The following is a 21,039-nucleotide window of genomic DNA, read 5'->3' as shown; positions in this document are numbered from 1 at the left end:
GGCCTGTGTATAGTAGTGAAATCAAATTCCCCCTGGGACATTAAACAAACTTAGTTAGTTAGCGTTACATCTTAGGATAGATTTGAGTCATGTTCTGTATACATACATACTACCATAAGGGCATACTTAATGTGGTTACTTCATGTTTACTAGCTGTAACATTAACGTTACATCATTCTTTTTCACTTGTTACTCAGTCAACCAGAGTGCAGATATCAAAGACTATCAGCCTGTTATTCACTTTATTTGTGTATTATCCTTTGTTTGATTTCTTACCATGTACCGTAACAGTACCTTGCTATGTTTCAGTTTCATTATAACATAACGTTATGTTATGATAGCCAGCTAGCATTAGCAAACCGGAAAAGTAGTGTCAGTGAGTCAGTCACCTTTCTAATAAGATTCACAAACCTGAAACATCATCTATGTCATCACTGCTGGTGATGTCATTGTTGTCAGCTGCTGAAACTGCTGCTGCAACAGTTCTTGGTGCTTGTTTTGTTGAAAAAACTTTCAGATATCCATCCTTACAATTGTGCAAGTCAGGCACTGATTGAGATCACTTCTTCTTCAGGGCAGGGCAGGCTACGCAGTACGCAGGCTAATGTCGCGCAGCTGCTGCCTCTCTGTTGAACTCCGGTACTGCACGTTACTCACGAGAGTTTTTTTATTTTATTTTTTTAAGTAAAACATTCGGGGCTTTTCAGAAAACATCGGGGCTTGAGCCCAAGTAGCCACCCCCTAGCGCCGCCCCTGGTCATATCTAGTATGAACACAGCCATATATTGATTTTACAAAAAATTAAATAAAATGGACAAGTAAAAGATAAGTTCACTTACCTGAAAAAGCTTAATGTCAAGCCCTGCAATACGGCTGCATTGTTTACATTTTGGCACAAATATTCCGTATTTTTACATTGTATTTATTGTTACAAATGTATTGCATTTCGATCTGTGTATTGCATTTCGATGTGTTTATTGTATTTCATTCTGGCACGCTTCACCCTCCACGAGTTTGGACGAGTTGAGAATGAGAACGTGTTGATCCTGTGGTGGCCACGCCCCCGTGACAAACCCATAAGTTTCGTTTTCCATGGATATGATTTATTTTTACTGTGAACGACAACATTAACGAAAGCAGACAGGAAGGCTAATGTGAAGCAGCACAACGGCTACTTTTTTGTTTGATGCATTGGTATTTATATAAATTATTAAGCACTTTGAGCTGCAACGTTTGCAGGAAAAGCGCTATACAAATACAGTTATTATTATTATTAATTAGATACTCGGAATTTGATCGATTTGCATTGTTCTACAGAGGGAATTCTCTTTTTGTTCTCTAGCCATTGGCCTATCGACTGCAAAGCTTTGGCAAGTCTTGTTGATTCAAACGGAACTTGAGGGTTTAATGGCCTCTATAGTGTCTTCTCTGGGTCTTGAGAAAGAAAGGCAGCTGTTGAAGTTGTTCTCGGACCCTGTACGACTTCACCTGCTCTACAAAGGTAGTCACCATGGATTCAACTTCGGAACCTTAACCTCGAAATTCGACAAAGTGGGAAGGTTTGTTTTAATGGCGCATTTAAAACCAGATTTGGTGAGAGGTGTCTACCTGAGCAAGACTCCAAATCAGAACCAAAACGAGGACCAAGAAGCCTTTATCTTCGAAATAAATGAGACCGACGAAACCAGATTTGACGTTCAGAATGGTGCAAATGCGGTGTCGTTTGATGGGGGTAAAAACCTGTCATTTGGGCAATGTTTAGCATTTTACTATGTTTCGTGTCCAGGTTTATATATTTCCAACAAGACCATACAAATTAATATGTCCTCTGACGAGACATACACCCACACCGGGTGGCTGAACACGGAAAACGTTCCATACATAGATGTGGAGTTGCATCGAGTTCAAGGTAGCCTGACTACTAATATCATCTGTTTCTTTTTATTCATGTTTCGAGGACATAACATAATGTTGCAAAACTGGCATACAAACACTGCTCTTGAATTGTAGAGATTGGTTAATCTATAACATTGTGTTTTAGATCCAGGAGATGTCCTACTCAATCCCTGGAGAAAGGTGCCATGGACTGAGGAGTATGCCAACCAACCCTCACCCTTTTGTTGAATTTGTCCTATAGATTTACAATACAATGTCCATAATATAGAATTAGACATGTAGGTCTAGGTGACAACACCCAATACTATCAATTTAATTATAGCAATAATTACTGATACATGGAATACCTTCACTCCCCTTGTTCTTGTTTAAAACTCTTCAGTCAATCAATCAGTCAAGATTGTTATTATAGCCTGCTAATGTTGCATCTACATTTTGACATTTACATTAATCTCAACAGCAACAGGGAAGCTCTGCGGGGTAATCTGCTGTCCTTCAAACCTGTATGCCCGTCTCTGAACCAGGCCAGAGTTCTGCTGCTGGGTCCACCTGGATCAGGAAAATCCAGCTTCATCAACTCCATCAGATCTGTGCTGTGTGGAAGAGTCACACACATGCCTATCATTGGCACTTCACCAGAGGGCTTCACTAACAAGGTGCTAACCCAACTCATCCACCTCATTAACATTTGTCCAGATCATTCTGAGTGGGCTGCTTTTTTTTTCTCTCTCATAAACAGCTGTTGTTAATATACCCACTCTCCAACCTATTCCTGCAGCTGAAGTCCTATAACATCCGGCAAGAGAGAGGGGGGAAGGCCACAGCTCTGACCCTGTGTGACACGTTTGCTGTTAGGAATTTGGGATTTGACCTGACCTCCAGAAATGCACTGGCTGTCATAAAGGGACACGCCCCAGAGGGATACAAGGTAACAGCACAAATACAGCAGATTCTCCTAGAATATCAGTCAAGCAATCAACCATATGATAGCAGATTCTCCTAGAGTATCAGTCAAGCAATCAACCATATGATTCCCAGTTTCAGAGTGGGTGGCCCCCCAACGGTCAGTGTTCCGGCTTCAGACCCGAGCCCCCGTTCAGTGATAAAATTCATTGTGCTGCGTTCGTTCTGGATGCCTCCAAAGTCACAACTTATACAGAGGACCTTCAGAAGACACTGAGGAAGCTCCACTCTGAGGTCTCAGACCTTGGTAAGCTTGTTGCATGTCCTGAACTCAGCAGCTGCCTGCTAAGGTTTCATAATCTATTACAGATCAGTTTTATGATAAGTTACAAAAGCAAGTCCATGTAGAGGACATTTAATTAATTGATTGATTGATTGATTGATTGATGTAAATCCTGAAGTTCTCTCACGTTTACCCTCTCCAGACATCCCCCAGGTGATTCTACTAACTCATGTGGACCAGGTGTGTCATGCTGTCCAAGAGGATGTGAAATTTGTCTATACCAGCCGCATCGCACAGGAGAAGGTCATTATATTTCTGGAATTTAAATTCAACTGCATCAATGTGTTTTGTAAACCTATGTCCAGGTCATTCCATTGAGATGTTATGTCATAACCTATTTTCTCTGTTTGATCCATAGATGCAGAAGGCTGCTGAGGTGGTGGGCATGCCTTTATCCTGTGTGTTACCCATGAAAAACTACTCCGGCGAGCACTCTGTGAGCTGCAACACTGATATCCTTCTTCTCAGCGCTGTGGATCACATTCTTCAGGCTGTGGATGAGTATTTGGATGACTACTACCCGCCTGCTCCCACTGATGCACCACCGCAGGCTCCCAACGGCAGTCCAGTGACTGTCTAATGTTGTGTGGAAAATGCTTCAGATATTTGTCACAATGGATCAAGGCTTCACAATGATTTGGTCAAAGGTGGTCAAAACCTACACTGGCTCCTGGTCAAATTCAGGATCCAGTTCAAAATCCTACTCACCACTTACAAAGCCATCAACAATCTGGCCCCCTCCTACCTTGCCGACCTCGTCCCCCTCCACACCTCCTCCCGTTGCCTCAGGTCTGACGACCAAACCACCCTCAAGACCACCAGGACCAAGCTCCGGACCTGGGGTGATAGGGCCTTTTCAGCCGCAGCCCCGTCCCTCTGGAACGCCCTCCCCAACCACATCAGACAGGCCAACACCCTCCCAACATTTAAACAGGCCCTCAACACCCACCTCTTCAAGCTTGCTTTCACCAGTTAACCCTCTCCCCCTCCCCTTCCCATGTGTCTCCAGCACTACCTTAATTAGGCCCCTATACTTTTATTTTTTTTATTTTTTGTCTTTTTATTATTACTACTCAATCTTTTCAGTTTGTAAAGTGTCTGTGAGTGTCTAGAAAAGCGTTATATAAGTCTAATGTATTATTATTATTATTATTATTATTATAAAGGTGATTTAGGTCAGTAAGGAGGCAAAAGTTAGAACTCTTTTGGTGGTACTGTCACAGTTATTGATTATGTTAAGGCTCAATCTGGGATTTGCTCACTGTTACATGTTCATTTAAATTCATGACATTTACTCATTGATTTTTGAAGAATGACTTAGTACAACTGTCTTACTTTAACAACCCAAAACAAGGTTGTTTTACTTCATTGTCTTTTTTTTGTGTTGCTTTTAATGGCAGGTGTTACGGTAGTTTTTTCTCCAGAATTTACTATGCTTTTGTATGCTTCTTTCTTTCCACATATTTCCAAATTGTCCTTGCATTTTCTATGGTGCCTGGGAATTTGAAAACATATTTGAATACTGAATGATTTCGATTCTTTATCTTATTTTAAAATTAGTCAAGACAACTACAAGATTATGACCAACACCATCCAGTTTTAAGAAGGTTCACTTGTCGTCAATGTTTTGTTACTTGCAGTTTTGTGCAATAAATCTGTGTAAACTAACTTCAGCCTCTTGTTTTCACATACATATATTGACCATGCCCTAAGGATAGGAGTCAACATAAGCTGCACTGAAATGTTCAACAAAGCACAAGAGATCAACTACTTCCATATGGACCACTGTACAATATAACAGGTTCCATCAATTCCGAAGGGTTTTCGTACACAGCCCAAACATGCCTCTACTTGTGGCCTGGGGTGGTCCAGTGGTCTGGCACCGCTGTCTACAGTGCACACATGTCCATGTTGGCATGGATTTGAATCTGGCCCATGTCCCGCTGACATGCCCTCTTCTCCTTACTTTCCTATCTATCAGGAAACATTAATACATGCTTTTGTCACCTCCCAGCCGTTGCACACTTAGCAACCGTGCCTTTTCTGTTGCTGCACCTAAGCTGTGGAACACCCTTCCACCAACCATCTGAAGCTCGGATACTCTCAACACATTCAAGATCAGACTCGCCTTCATACAGCATGCTGACCAAGGGTCGTCCATCACTAGTGCCATTCATGTGAAGGCACATTCGCTTCTTCTCAATGCCGCTTATTTTCATTTAGTTCGATGCGATCGTATATTTTAGGTTTTAAGTTTTAAGACAAACACATCGCAAAGCGAACCTCAGAATGACACTAATGATAAGCTTTTGAGAACGCTGGCATCACTGGAGGCAACGTTTGGTGGGATTCAGCAGCGATGGAGCAGTTGTAAATGTGGGCTGCAGGAGTGGTGTAGCTGCGCGTCTGAAGCAGGACACACCTGACATCCACTGTATTGCCCACCGTTTAGAGCTGCACCGTGCTATCAAGGTACTTAAAGGTTTGCATAAGAAAAACCAACATCTGAAGCCTTTACAGCATTTAAACAGATTTTATGTTCATAACCAGGGCCGGTCTGTTGTGCCCTAGGCGAGATCTTGAAAATGCCCCCCCCCCCTCCCAGTTAAAAAAAAGAATAATATAATTTTTACAAATAATACTCGCCACGTTGCTCAACGTCCGAAAGAAACACTGTGACTGGTGAAATTGATTCACCAGATATCATTCAATCATCAACATGGCAATTATTATTTGTAAAAAAATAAATAAAAAATGTAAGATCCCACTTGAATCCCCCCACCAGACTAACAAATAATAATACAAATAAAATCGGACAGGCAACAATGATATTACTTAAATATGTATTTATAGTGCTATAACATAATATTTGGCAGTATAGCCCACAGTAGTTCCCAGTATATTTCTCAGTATAGCTCACAGTATATTTCTCAATATAAATCACAGTATATTTCTCAGTATAGCCTAACTCACAGTATATTTCTCAGTATAACTCACAGTAGCCTATATTTCTTAAATTCTTAGTATAACTCACAGAACTTGAAGCCTATATTTCTTCAATTCTCAGTAATAATAAAATAATAAATTGTATTTATAAAAGCACTCTTCAATTCTCAGTAATAATAAAATAATAAATGTTATTTATAAAAGCACTTTACATAAGAAATCTCAAAGTGCTACAATTAAAAACAAGAAGATAAAACAATAAACATTTTCAATTAAAAGGCTAAAAAAAGGCTCTATTAAAAAGGTGGGTTTTAAGGCCTCGTTTAAAAGCATCCACAGACTGTGGTGCCCTAGCTAGTTAGCCAGCTAGAGTTAGCTACCATCCTCCTCCATGCAGCACATAATATTAAATAATGAAATTCAAGGACAGGACATACATACATGTATACCTCTACTTTTGGCTTGTTTTTCTTCATCTTCTTTTTTTCGTTTTCTTTTTGGGCGCCAGAGTGATGCCGACATACTTGCACAGACAGTGCTCTTGAATGACTGAGTTGACCGTTGACGATCTAGCCCACTCAGCCCCACCCACTCACAACCCAGTTATCATTAAAAATTCAAATTATTCAATCATCTTTGCAGACACCTCATTTCACCGGACTTTGAGCTTGGAGTTTAAGAGCGGGCTGGAGGGAGATTTCATAATTTGAATAAAAGACAGTGGTGGGCCGTCAGGGCCAGCAAGGCCTTCTCAGCTGGCCTAAACATCATCAGAATATACATTTAATTTTGATAGATTTTTTCCACAAATATGTATTAAATTATAGTTAAAGCACAAGGTGTTTGTGGTGGAGAAAGCTGAGGCAGTTCCTCAGCCGTGCTCAGCTCAGTTGGCTGAATTGATTGCCCTCACAGAAGCATGCAATTTGGGAGCAGGACGGAGAGTAACAGTATACTACGATTCTGCCTATGCACATAATGTTTGTCATTTACATGGAGCTGTATGGAAGGGGCGGGGATTTAAGAAAACTGATGGTTCACCTATAGAGCACCACGCACAGATCATGAAGCTGTTACAAGCATGATGAAACCAAAAGAGTTAGCAATAGCGAAGTGTGCAGCTCACAGATCTGATTCATCGCATGTCACACAGGGCAACAGGGCTGCAGATGATGCAGCTAAGTCAATTACAGGGGCAGACAAAGCAGGAAAAGTTATTTAGTCACACATGAAGTGCAGTTACGGGGCAGAGTCACACTTGAAGATTTGCTGATGTTACAAGATGGGGCAACCACGATAGAGAAGAACTTATGGCTAGCTAGGAGGGCAAGTCAGGATGGGACAGGTCTGTGGAGGAATCATGAGGGATTAGTTGTAACGCCACCAGATTTATTGGGCCTGTTAATACAGGAAGCTCATGGGTTAGCAGCACATGTGGCTAGGGGGGAAGTAAGACGAAAGATCACAAAGGAATATGGGTTTTGGGCTCCATATTTAATGGAACAGATTGACCATGTTATAGGTCGATGTGGGGTTTGTTTGAGAAACAACATTAGAATGGGTATACCTGTGGAGTCTGGGCATATCCCTACCCCTATTGAGCCACGGGTGCTGGGAAGGGGGGTAGATGCCCAGATTAGGCAGGATGCTGTGCCAACAGGTAACGAGACGCCCAGAGAGCCGGAGAAGGAGGGGCTAGAACACCTTCCTGCACCCATGTGATGTCACAGTCTTATGACACACCCTTGGCACCTTCAAATGATGACACTCTGACATCATGTCATGTTGCTATGACAACCCAGCAAAATGTAATAATAATAATAATAATAATAATAATCATAACTTTTATTTGTTTAGCACTTTTCCTGCAAACGTTGCAGCTCAAAGTGCTTTAATCATTATATAATGATTGGAACCCCCTCCCCAACCACATCATCAAGTTATTTGTGACACAGTCTGATCATTTTGTCCGTATGTTGGCAACCAATCAAAATGTTCGGACTTTTCTTTTGAAACACGGAACTACGTTTCAACGTTGTTGAGAATCACAACACAAACTCTCTAGTCAAGCCAAAATACTGCAACGCAATGTATTCGGTGAGTAATCCCCACTGCTACCTAGTTAACTATAACACTAAGTTACATTGTTAGCAGGCTCACAAAACAAGTTGTGTTAGTTGAATAGCGAAGTGTCATAGATTGTCAACAACGCGGAAATGTATTTACGTTTTTCGAAAGATAATAAAAGTCTGATCATTTCATAGGATCCCGACATGAGGACCAAAGCATTAGAATGTGTCACATTTACTAGTACATTTAAATCAATCAGATGAATCGCCAACACTAAATATAATAATAAGCTTGGCCCACAATAACTTAAATGCCTGCATGCAGGTTAGGTTTTAACAAATGTTTCCTTAAATTCATGTCTATCAACTGAAATCAATTCTTTCTTAAATTCAACTATTTAAATCGCGCTACGGCACTACTCAAAACCTGCCATTATGATGCTAATTACAAACAGTACAACACAATGAATCAATAATAGTTGACAATTTATCTATTTATAACTGTTTATAAATAGATAATTTTCACAGCCCAAAGTGAAAATTAAATGCTGGGTGTATGGGTAAGACATTTTGGGACAATTTCTTGCAAATAATAAATAACCTAAAAACAGAAATGTGAACCTCATCAGCAACCTAAGGAAAGTGTCATGAGAAAGTCATGTTTACCGATTATTTGGTCTTGGGAATGTTAATTTACACTGACAGAACTTGAATATTCTGTTAAGTGTAAAAATCAATCTAATTCTATTTTGCCATCCACTCAATGGCTTGGTCACAGATGTTTTAAGGAAGACAAGTTGATACAGTACTTACCAATGTGCTATCGTTCTGCAACTGCCTGTCTTACAGAATGTTGGCACACCCAAGACTCTAAACCCTCTATGATCACCCATTATGATATCACAGCCAGCCAGCATAACACAGCATAACACTTTTGTTTATCAATATTCAGACACTCCCAAAAAGATGATTTGTGGATGTTCAGCAGATAAGTCAAAACTGTCAGCTATCCACATTAGCCCTAAACTTAACATCCAAACATCTCCAGAAAAGCAAGATGATTTTACATGACTGCACATTTCCTTACTCTTGATGACTGATGCGTTCTGCATTTATTGTTCATGCGCTAGTTTGATACCACGATACAGGTAAAATGCCGAATGTGGAACTGTTGAGGGTGTGCATGATACTGCGCCAGAAATAATCTGTTTCCAAAACATTCCCATGAGGGACAACTACACAGACCAACATTAGGCATGTTAGGTGAATTCACACAAGACACTGAGGCAAATCTAAAAAGTCTAATTATTTATTGGTTATCAGGTCCTGAGAAGGTAGCAGGAGCAGCAACTCCAACACAGAATCATCCTATTCTCAATAGGCATCCTATTAATATGATATTAATATGATATAATATGATATGATAATATCACAGCACAGATCACATACAAACATTAGTCACATTATGGCTGCCTAGTAACCTTAATGGCAGCTATCATTCTACCACAACTACAACATCACAAGAGGATGCCCTTAATCATGAATTGAAAATAGGAATTGCCCTAATAAAGGAATGATTCACTCCTATGGTCCATTCTGTTGGGGAAAACAAGAGCTAAGCTGAGCCCAGGCTCTATGGGTTTGAAGGGTACCAGCTGTTTGCTAGCAGTAAGGCCGCACATGGTTAAAAATACACTACAGTCTCAATGTATTCTTCCAGACAGTTCTACCTACAAGCCATAAGTCTTAGGACTGATTCCGCCATCTGGCCAACAGCGCTACCCGCTGCTCACCTGCACAACAGACAATTTGCACATCAGATACACACTCACACTCACACTCACACACATACCTACTCCCATCATTGCTGCTATATACTGTATATGTATCTTTATATTCCATCATATTGATACACTTATATGGACTGACTTTTTATTATTGATTGTATTTAGTACTTTACTGTCTACTGGTACTTAATGTGCCTTATTGCCCCTTGTTGTGTAGTTATTATCCTCTTAATTCCTATCCTTTTATTTATAATACACTGTTGAAAGGTAGCTTGTTTCAAGCATGTCCGTGCACCGTTTACATGCGCATGCTCTATGGCTCTACGGAAGATTACGTTTTGCTTGCTATGACTAATGGATAGATGATTCACTTACTTAGACAATTGTATTTGTTGCAAGTCGCTTTGGATAAAGGCGTCTGCTAAATGCCAAAAATGTAAAAGGTAAATGTAATGTTTTGCTACATTTTTGTTTTGTTATAAGCCTAGTTGTCTAATCCAACCTTTTTCATTCGGCTGCTTCTGATTTAATGAATACGTTGCTGATGTTAAGAAGTTGGATTGTAAGTGGTCAATAATATAGAATTTGAAGGAAAGTGGGGTATACACAAAGGTTTATGGATATTCGAGGATTTTTGGTCCTCAGTGGTAATACCAAGTCAGTCCAGTGGGTGGCATTAAAACACTTGATCACACTTCTCTTTACAGTTGTGACAACGCCGTTGACAATGTCACACACAGCAGTGTTATCTTTTTTGAGGCCAGTGAATTGCTTTGTATCCATTTGCTGTCAATGTGTTAACTTACAGTGCTAAATGTATTTTTACAGCAGAAAATAATAAACATGTTCATTTAGAGCCACATATTTTTGCTTGCAATGTGGAAAATATTTGGGTAATCATTTGTTTGGTTAAACATTTGTTTCCTTTGACATAGATGGTCCTCTGTAGTGACACTTAGGCACTAAACGGTACTAAGTGATCATGCATGTGCTGCCTTGAATCCTGAGACTGCACTTTACTCTGAATAGAACTGTGAAATACAGGATTCCAAGAACCCACATATAATAAAGAAACTTTTCAATCTGTTGTTGGCAGTCAACACAAATAAGTGAAAGGAAGGCCACCCCTCTGAAGCAGCTCAGAGGCAGGCCCCACATGATTCAGCTGAACAGACCCTTTCCTCTCTTTCTCCCCAACCCCCCAAAGTGCAGGGCAGGGACCACCCCCCTACAGGGGTCAGGTGATGGGTCACACACAATCCAGCCCAGCCTTTTGGACGCTGCCAGGGTCAGTGGGGATGGGCCTGTGTGGGAGCAAGATGACACAGGGATCGTCCAATGGCAGGAGGCCCTGGAGGTGCCGGATCCCCTTTCCCTTCTGCCTTCCAAACATTCATAACCTGATAATGACTTTTACTCCATTGATCTGGCCCCGGAGCTCGACCTCCGTCCATGTGCTGCCAGATCCCCCCCCCCACCCCCATCCCCAAACTGGGCCATATTGGCAGATGCCCAAATCCTATTCCTAATCGAACACCCTCCAGAGACCCCCCCCCCCCCAGTGAGAGATCAGCATAAATGAGGCTGGACATTGACTTTCACATCTTATGTAAAAGATGGGCCGTTAGTATGTTAGTATAGCCACATTCAATGATTTTTACTTTCTAATACAATCACTTAGCTGGGCAGTAACTACTGTGCTTCTTGTGCATTTAGCCAGTGGACCAGTGAGTGCTGAAAGGTTGTTGTTGTTGTTATGATAGATCACATGGTTGCAGTAATATTGCGTAAGAGGATTAGTGTTTCCACATCAATAACCAAGATCAACCCAAAAAAACATGAGGCTAAGTGATTCTAGAGTTATTACTCAGCGATAAGCTGTTTGAGTCTTTGAGAGAGATAATTCAATCATTATGCACGTTATCATTCTCTTCGTATGAAAGTTGTCCATGAGCTTGTTGTCAGAGAATGTCAGTTAGATGTATTCGAATACGAAGTGAATCATTGCTACGAGCGGGTTCATCTTCAAAGATTACAAGTTAATCGTGACATTTCCTTTTCCCCTATTTTCTATTGCTGCTTTTCCACCTCAGCGCTCTGTGTTGAAGTTCAGGCCTATCTTCTTGACTGTTTGAAGTCGGATTGTGTTCACTGCTACCTTTTCAGCTGAGGGGACACTACATCTGGCCCCTGGTCCTGCTATTGAATGAGGGTCCGGAGTGGGGGAGAGAGGTCAAACTCACACCACAATAAGAGATGGACACAGGATCAATATCTGCATTTTACACAGCAGCTGTCCTGCTCCTATCAATGCTTCCTGGTAATTGCAGAGCCAAGTTTTCAGAGGGGGAGAGAGAGAGAGAGAGAGAGTGGGTCATTTGCATGCACAGTTTTCTTTCCCAGAGTGACCATTTGCCATGTGGTTTCCCAGGGTGACATGGAGTCACTGTCACCGGTCCACAGATGTCGAAACGGTCACAAATGAATCTCTGTTCATCGATACAATTCAGGAAATTGGTCAAGAATATAGATGTGAACCACTTTTGATTTCCACCTTCGATCATTTTGATCATTGTTCTTTAACAGAGGCTCAGAGAAGTTATCTTGACTGCACCATACTGGTGTTAAAATACAGCCTACTGTCCTTGAGGGGCATTAAAAATAAATGCATGGTGTAAATAGTATATGGCAACTGATAGCTCGTCAGGACAACAGGCAAAGAGCGTTTAAAAGTGTTTAAGTGTTTTTTCGAAATGTCTGTTCACTCTGCAGTAGTGGTTGATTGAACCTTAAAAGAAAACTGCAGGATGATGCTCTGACAGTCTAAACACTTAGCTATAGTTAGTTAAGATCACTCTCTTCCTCGGTTCATCTTCTTTTGTCATTGTTGCCTAACCATGGCTATTAGCTGTCTGCATCTCATTAGTGTTGGAATACAGCCATTTCATTAAATATATATACTTGCCGGGGACACTATAACATGAAAAGTCTGTTTGTCGTGAAAATATATGAACAGCCCTTCAAAGATCTGACAAATTAATGCAACAGTATGACAGTATGTTTTTTGTATGATGATTCCATTTATTAATGATGACATAGAATGGAATGAGTAAGCATTAGACCACGGGAGCTCCCTGTACATGAGCAACTGTAGGTTTTTCTATGTCATCATTTTGCTATGTCATCGTATGAGGTCTACAGGATAGCTGTGTGTAATGCCCTCCAGAACTATGATGAGGCACAATGTGAATAATTTTCTCTATATATTTATCAATGATTATTCAAGGTGAATGAACCATACAGTATATGTGATGTTACTCTGCCATAGATGATCACAGGATGTTACTGAGTGTATAATGCACTGGTGTGACTATGAATGTATCAAGTGATCCCAGATAGAGTATGAATGAATGAATGAATGAATGAATGAATGAATGAATGAATGAATGGACTTTATTGTCATTGCTACAGTACAGGTACCAAACAACGAAATTTAGTATGCATTTGTAATAGCAATGTATTCGTTTATATATGTGTGAACTACTAATATCAGTAACTGTTGACCAAAGTACACCAGCTTATTGCACTTCTACGAATATTGAGGAGTGACATTGGATGTAGGCCTATTGATTACTGTTGGGTGGCGGAGGAACTCTCCCATATATTTCCCCCCCATGAATTAGTCGACCGTAGTACGCAACACTGGCTGGGGGGATGTCCATCTACGCCGAGAGAAAGTAATCCCCACTGCGACCAGGAGCACAGGCGCTCCTACCGAGGATTAGCACGTAGTTCAACTGCAGGCAGGAGTTGAAAGAGTTAGTATGCGAGAACAATTTGAATAAATGGCGTCTTTTAAAAGGAAATTATATCAGCGTTTGCTGTTTTTTGCGGTTTTTCTTCCAATCTCAGGTAAGATAAATAATATAGAATTATTTGTGTGTAACATTGACATAATAGTCGCCTAATTGCAGTTACACGGGTGGTGGGAAACGGACTGGACATCGTATGTGTGTTCATAGCCTACTCTAATCGGAAAATAAGTTGCTTTGCATTGTCAATTTAAATACTGGAGAAAGTTACATTCATTTCTGTGTTGAAACATAACCTAATTGCTTAACCTTAAACGAATGTACCTTTAGCTTTTATCTCTATTATTGTGGAGCGCTTGTGTCAGTCAGTGGACTCACTGACAAGAGTAGGGGGCAATAACGCCGCTTTCTAGCCGCTGACATAGGCTATATTGCCCGATCTTATATACAGATTCGTTATAGATGAGTGAAGAACATCCGTTAAAGTGTTTTTATTCATTTTGCATGTGACTTGAGTTATGCCCAACACATACCAGATACACGTGGATTGTGAAATCGCCTAATTGCTCTTGGTAAGGAAATTGATAGCCTATAAATTGCCATATCCTCCTTGCCAGATGTTTATAAATATGTTCATAAGTAAGAGTTCTTCATTCAGCATAGGTGCCGTTTCCCCCCCACTTTTATATTTTGTATATCCAATATATAGCTGAGTAACTGAGTTTGTTTTTCAACTAAAATTGCCCTTTTTAATAATCAAAGTATTGCTATTTTCCTGTGTCACTGAAAATTATTCGGTACGTTTTCCTAAATATCAGATAATTGTATGCTTTTTTGGATGTTTTTTTCTTCAAATGTTTTATCAGGGAGCACAGAGTGGGAGGGAGGGGGGACACAGGGGTCCCGCTGCTTCTGGGACCCCCAAAAGTATGACTGTCTTGGGTCATATCAAAACATATTGTTATAGAATATGTATATAACATATATTAAAGTGTTTATTGAGCATGTTTTTTCAGCATTAATGGGTTCAGAGAAAGTACACTCAGGTTTGTACTCAAAGTAGTAACTGAAATGGTAATGACGTATTTGCATCACAAACGCCTGTTAAAGGCTTGTTTAATGACAGGGTCAATCTCCCTCCCAGGATGTTGCAGGATAACAGAGGAATTAGTTTGACACGAATCTAACAGCAGCCAATAGAGTTATTAACATTTGAATGTTTACCAAATTATTAGAGGTGTGAATGCCACACATGACTAGGAATGGCCTTTGGTATAGGCCTACTGTATTAATACCACTGTATGTATATTTCCCTTCTGCGGCGCTATTCTAGTCTAGTATACATTCTAATAGAAAAGTGTTAGAAGTTTTTCGAGAGGATAGGTTGAGAGTACCATGTATTTTCAATATAGCCATCCCATCTCTATTATTTAGCTTTTGAGAGCTTTGGATAACAGTGTCTGCTGAATGGTTCACAGCACGATAAAGACCTCTCACTCCTGCCATGGTTGGTAGTTCTGGCAGGTGGTGTCTTAAAAAAAGGGGAGTGACTTATGAATACCATGCTGAGAGGTGCAATAAAACGCTTATGGCTGAATGGAGCCATGGAATCGGATACCTCACACAGCCAGTGTCCTTATGAACCATGAGTAATTGGATTCAATTGGAGCAGAAAGAAATCTTGAAACTCAAATATGATTACTGTACACAAGGACACTGACACCTTCTCTTTGATGTGGTCCATGCCCCCTGAGGCCTGTAGTCAGTCTGTAGAGAGGCTGGCTAGCAATTGGAAGGTCGCTGGTTCGATCCCCACCTCAGGAGGGAGCTGCATGTGCCTTTGAGCAAGGCACTTAACCCCTAATTGCTCCAGGGGCGCCGACTATGGCTGCCCCTATTCCTAGAGCAAAAAATACAAAATTCCAACAATTGACTGACAAGTTGATTGCATGGCAATAAAACGATTGTTATTATTATTATTATTATTGCAATGCAAAATCCCTATGGAGGCACACGATAGCTTAGTAGTAGGCCCAGTAAGTCAAAGTCACATTACACATTACTCACTTTTCAGACCCTGACTCCTCTCTTCTCTTTTGTCCCTCTACAGGTGTTTTGTGTTTTAGCGAGTTGTTTTTTATCAAGGAGCCCCATGATGTTACCGTCATGCGAAAGGACACTGTTAAGTTGGACTGTCAGGCACACGGAGAGTCGCCCATCGCCGTCACATGGCTCAAGAACGGAGTAAAAGTGGCGGAGAGCGAGCGTGTCTACATTCTCTCCAACGGCTCCCTGTATTTTTCCGAGGTGGAGATCAAGAGGGGAGACAAATCAGATGAAGGGTTTTACCAGTGCCTCGCTCAGAACAAGTATGGAGCCATTCTGAGCCAGAAAGCCCGTCTAACAATCGCAAGTAAGTATTATTCTGGAGTCACCATGTACCATATGGACTGTTGGAGGAGAGTTGCAGGGCCACAGTACTGTAAATATGCCTCTTACTCACTGTTCCTCATGAGACATGTACTGCACTTGGTTATGGCAACATCAGAAGTAGGCAACACTCACATAGGCAACACATTAAGTTGGTCTCAGGCCATGTACTTACTTTATAACAAAATACTGCTTAGCTATGTAACCACAACAAGAAATGACAATTGTACGTAATGACATGGTGTCTGTTTAATTAAGTCCTAGCCTGAAGACGTTGTGTCCTCCTAGTGACCCACCATAGAGAGAAGCATGACAGACTATGTAGAGACTCCTCTTAATGACATTAGTATCATAAACATAATCCATACACACAGAAGCTTTTTCTGATCCGTTTTTCAGCCCAGGCCTCACACGGTCCCGCTGGTTCCCCGTGGATCTCAGTTGAAAGCATGATCAAACAGACTAAGAGCTCTTCTTTCTACTTATCTGCTAAAACGTTTGAAGCTGACATAGTCATTTGGAGGGGGAGAGAGATAGAGACTTTACCCTCTAACAGGCATAAAAGAGGCCTTTCCTGCTGTAGGACCATGGAAAAGAAGCTCTCTCATCACCAGCAGGGTGCTATCGTTCCCTATGTAGTCTGAGGCGAATCTCTGGCAGGATGGATGATCCTCTTTCTTCACCAGTGTAATGCCCAATGTTGAGTTTCTGGGCATCGCTACTTTTCTTAATCCACCTAATATCTTAGGAAGGGAGGCTATGGGAGGCTCCAGGGGTGGCAGTGGGGGAAGGGGGGGATAAAGCCTTCAAAGTTAGAGGGCTGCAGCCCAAAAAGATACTCTTCTGTGAGCGGAGGGGAATCTGTCCATTGGTGTGCAAATGAGGGATCTGCAGGTTTGAAAGGTTAGGAGCTGTCCAGGATGCCGGTTCCCCCAGTGCTAAAGAGCAGATGACCCCTATTCACTAACCCAGGCTTTCATGTCGTTTCTCCATGATCACTGGGAATTGTTCTTTTGGAATGCTTTTTTTTTGTTGTTTTTGCGGTGTATATGAGCCAGCCTCTTCTTTTAAAGGGCCAGCGGAGCACACACACACACACACACACACACACACACACACACACACACACAGCGGAGCGACTTCAGCAGGCAGAGTCGGTGTTTAAGGGACCCCGTTCCCGCGTGTCACCCCCCCCCACCCAGGGCCATGCTTCTTGCTGTGCTGCTTTTCCACAAAAGAATTTGTCTTCTTTTTTCCCTCCCTTGCATTCCCTCACAGGGAAACCTGAGCTTTTATGGCACTCAGGACAGGAAGTGGCCACTCACTATGTGCACTATGTATTCACTCATTTATTTTGGGGATAAATTGTATTGAAGTATTGATCCTTGTGAAGTTGTCCAGGATTTTTTAGAAACAACTCCTGTGCGAGGTTATGATTGGTGAAGTTTCCACTGGTTGAAATACTCTTCCTTTTGGAGCGCATTCCCTCTGTGACGTGATCCTGACAATGCTCCGACAAGTAGATGTTGAAAGAGAAGAATGTGTCTGTCCTGGTTGACTTATCTAAGCTGAATTCTACTTAAAGTCTCTAAAGTAAACAAACAAGATGGATTTTGTTGTTGTTGTTGCCAGCCACAGAGCTTATGAAAAAAGTAAAAAGTAATAAATGAGTTATTTGAGTTGAGTTATTTGCAGGCGCTAAGATAGATAACGACCAGGGCAATTGAGTGCAGTAGGACATCAATTTGTTTTGTTTTGGATGATGCCACACAGACCTGTAAATGCAATTGCAATAAAATACAGGGTTTATGAGCTTCGAGTCGCATAACAGCACAATGAGGTCCATGAAAAAAGTAACTGCCTTAAATCCACAAAAACCTCTCTTAGCCCCTCACGTTTCAGCACCTGTACTAGTGGCCTGTGTTGTGGTTTTTACAGGACGCTGTGCGTGTGTAGTTTTATTAATTGAGTGGGTTTTCTGTTTTATGTTATGAACTTAAGAGGTGGTAAAGGTTGCCAGTGGAGTTTACAGGCTTGTTTTAAAGGGACACTTAGACCTGCTTGACGGTCTATCTGGAAGCTCATAAAATTTACACGTACCTGAGAAATGCTCAGTGGAAGAAAACAAAGGTGGCAATGGGGGTTGTCGAGAATCATACACACACACACACACACTCTCTCTCTCTGACACACACACACACACACACACACAAACTCTCTCTCTCTCTCTCTCTGACACAAACACACTCACACTCACACACACACAAACACACACACAATTGCTAGGACCCTCATACTACAGCCTGAGTGTCTAAATGGCAAGACTTTATTGCAGGCAAGCCAAGTGAGGCAGGGGCTAGTGGTCACCACACGATTGTTTTCTGCCCTGCTACTCTGAAGAATTAATGAAAAGCTTTTCACTTTGGCCCTCTTTGTCCACCTTGCCCTCAACTGCCCCCCTTAAGAAAATTATTTCTTTTGGGGCCATTTGTTTGTCCAGAGATCAGTGGACAGGCCAGCTGGGCCTATTCACCACTGGAAGGCTTATTATGCTAATGGTAGAAGTCAGCACAGAGTTATATTTTAACTTTAGTTTGATTTAGTCTCAGTAGGATTTTGTTATTTAAAATGTGATAATCCAAATGTACAAGACTACTAGATTTGTATATGTTTTTATGACCTTGTTCTAAAGTGAGAAAATCCCTTTTTGCGTGAAGGATAATGTGACTGCCTCATAGCGGATTTGATTGAACATACTGTATCAGCAGGGCTGTAGATGGTTTAGTGATGTTAGTGTGCCCTAGGTGGGGTTAATGACACCCCTGATTGCATTGAAAAAAAAACACTCCTCATGGAACGCTGTGAGAAGGTTCCAGAGTGAGTGTTACTGTGGCTCTGGGGTTCGCTCCGGAGTGAGTGTTGCTCTGGGGTCTTTTCATGTGCTGCATCCTTCAGCCGGAAGATTGATAGTGCAACATGTGGGACCTTTTGTACCTTCTACCCACAGCCTCTTCTCACCTCTGCCCCTAATAGATATCCCTCATTATCAGTCCTGCTGCCAAGTCCTCTCTTGACTCAGGCCTTTGGAAAAGGCCCTGTGATTATTTAAGGTAAAATAACACCAAATTGGTGTGTTGTCTTATGCTATACATTTTATTTTCTAACTTTACTACTGTTGTCAACATACAGGTTTTTAAAATATATATATTATTATTAGTATTATTATTTATTTTGTCTTTATTTTTTTTCTTCTTTATTTTTTTATTTTTTTTACAGATTTTGTTCATATGGGTTCATGGTTCTCAGTGATACTTTGTTGGCTGAACTGTTACCACTAACTTCACATTGTGAACCACAATAGAACCCATAAATGACTATTCCACAGCAGGCTTAGTGGGTCCAGCAAAATGGTTGTTTGACCCTGTGTGACCACCGCCCCACTGTTTATTTTGGTTGCTAAGGAATGTATCAGGCGTGCCGAGGCCCGGCAGCACCGGAGCCACAATAAAGGAAAGGCAAACCTGGCACGGTCAGGGACTGACCGGCATGTTTGAAAAATTCTTTGTGAAATGACAGAGAGCCTGGATTCTTTATTTCCTCATCTGCTGGACATGAAAGGTTGCCATGGTTTCCCTGGACGGAGGTTCTAGGGGTCAAAGGTTTCTTTAGATTGCTCAATAGATGGTAGGCACCGAGACAAGAGCCCAGGACTTAAATCTCCGCTGCAATAATGGTGGACATTCCTTCCCTTTTATCAATGCCTTTAACAGTCCACCCTATCAGTCTACCCCACTGGCTTGCGTTTTGTGTTCTGCTCTGGCACAAATGTTCTACGCTGGCATCTCAAGCTTCTCTATTGGATTGGCACCAAAGTCTTTTCTTTTTTTATTTAGTTGTCAAGCGTTTACCTAATTGAGAACCAAGGCATGAAACAATAAATAACAAGTAGACTGTGCTTATTTGCAGACTGATTGCTTTTAACTCTGCCCTCTTGATTTAGATATTAGACACACTGAAGCCACTGTCTTTGGCAGGGGTGACAGAGTGATGTTGAATGATTGGAAAACTTAGAAACCAGATAAGAGATCGGAGGAGGGGGTAAGTGTCGTGTCCCCCCTCTAACCCCACTCCCCCACTGCCCAGTGGACTGAGAGGTCACAGTGCTCATGGGAAATGTTCTTTGTTTGGCCAAGCCAGTGACCAGTGGGCTGTCTCGGGCCGTCCTGCAGGCTGTATGGAGACCCAGCCTCCTGCTGCCCGGCCCTGCCCCTGGCCTGTGATTGATTTGTGAGGCTTTTCAGCGTCGCATTCTTCCCCCGTTGGTTGTCAGGCAGAGAATTCTTCTTCCAAGACTCCTTATTATTTATTAAAGGGTAAAGACAAACATTGTGTGGGGGGTCATTGCACTTTGAGAAAGGCTCATCGGTCAAGATATCCCTGTGTTCTCTACCGTTGGGAGGCATTCAATTAGAAACTCAAGGAATAGTCTCTTAGAAAACAAACAGAAACAAAGCAGAGGATCGATGTGTCAACATGGTTCTGTTGGTTGCCTCGTAGAGTGAAGGTTAAGAGAGAAACACTTACCTGAGTTATTCTTGTTACATAGTGTGAAATACCAAGTACTAATTCCAATGTGTGACGCATTCCAGTGTACAGAAGGAAAAAAAAGACCAAGCCAGCATAAATGACACAGACCACTCCGACCTGAGAGAAAGAGACCAAACCTGGGTGTTCTTCTTATCTTGATGGATCGTTTCTGGCATGTTCTGTGTTCCTAAGTGATAGACCACCTTTTGACCTTCCATAAAACGTGAGCAAGCAGCAAGCCGAGGGCAGTGTTCATTTACATGAAG

At 41.5% G+C, this 21,039-nt stretch overlaps 2 protein-coding genes across 2 annotated transcripts in view; both read left to right on the top strand.

The window, feature by feature from the left end:
• The first annotated feature begins 1,292 nt into the window (after positions 1-1,292).
• LOC308152986 (interferon-induced protein 44-like) lies at positions 1,293-3,952 on the top strand. Its single transcript, XM_080526065.1, has 7 exons — positions 1,293-1,593; positions 2,042-2,076; positions 2,357-2,552; positions 2,675-2,824; positions 2,935-3,106; positions 3,285-3,385; positions 3,501-3,952. The coding sequence occupies exons 1-7, from the start codon at positions 1,408-1,410 to the stop codon at positions 3,720-3,722; spliced, it is 1,062 nt and encodes a 353-aa protein (XP_080382191.1). The 5' UTR covers positions 1,293-1,407; the 3' UTR covers positions 3,723-3,952.
• A 9,837-nt stretch (positions 3,953-13,789) lies between these two features.
• prtga (protogenin homolog a (Gallus gallus)) overlaps positions 13,790-21,039 on the top strand; it is a gene marked incomplete at both ends in the record, with an annotated part of 39,365 nt that continues 32,115 nt past the window's right edge. The window contains 2 exons of the mRNA XM_080550562.1: positions 13,790-13,856; positions 15,867-16,169. Coding sequence (XP_080406688.1) covers positions 13,790-13,856; positions 15,867-16,169 — 370 coding nt within the window. The remainder of the gene's footprint in view (positions 13,857-15,866; positions 16,170-21,039) is intronic.

Source organism: Nansenia antarctica, assembly GCF_963989245.1.
Source record: "Nansenia antarctica genome assembly, chromosome: 1".
Classification (NCBI taxonomy): Eukaryota; Metazoa; Chordata; class Actinopteri; order Argentiniformes; family Microstomatidae; genus Nansenia; species Nansenia antarctica.
Note: the sequence above shows the minus strand (reverse complement) of the source record. Positions and strands in the feature narration are given on the sequence as shown.

Excerpts from the sequence above, each read along its gene's own strand:
- LOC308152986 (XM_080526065.1), top strand. The coding sequence starts at position 1,408 with ATGGCCTCTATAGTGTCTTCTCTGGGTCTTGAGAAAGAAAGGCAGCTG. Across the intron at positions 2,077-2,356 it reads TACTCAATCCCTGGAGAAAG|CAACAGGGAAGCTCTGCGGG; the intron begins GTGCCATGGACT and ends TAATCTCAACAG. Across the intron at positions 2,553-2,674 it reads CAGAGGGCTTCACTAACAAG|CTGAAGTCCTATAACATCCG; the intron begins GTGCTAACCCAA and ends CTATTCCTGCAG.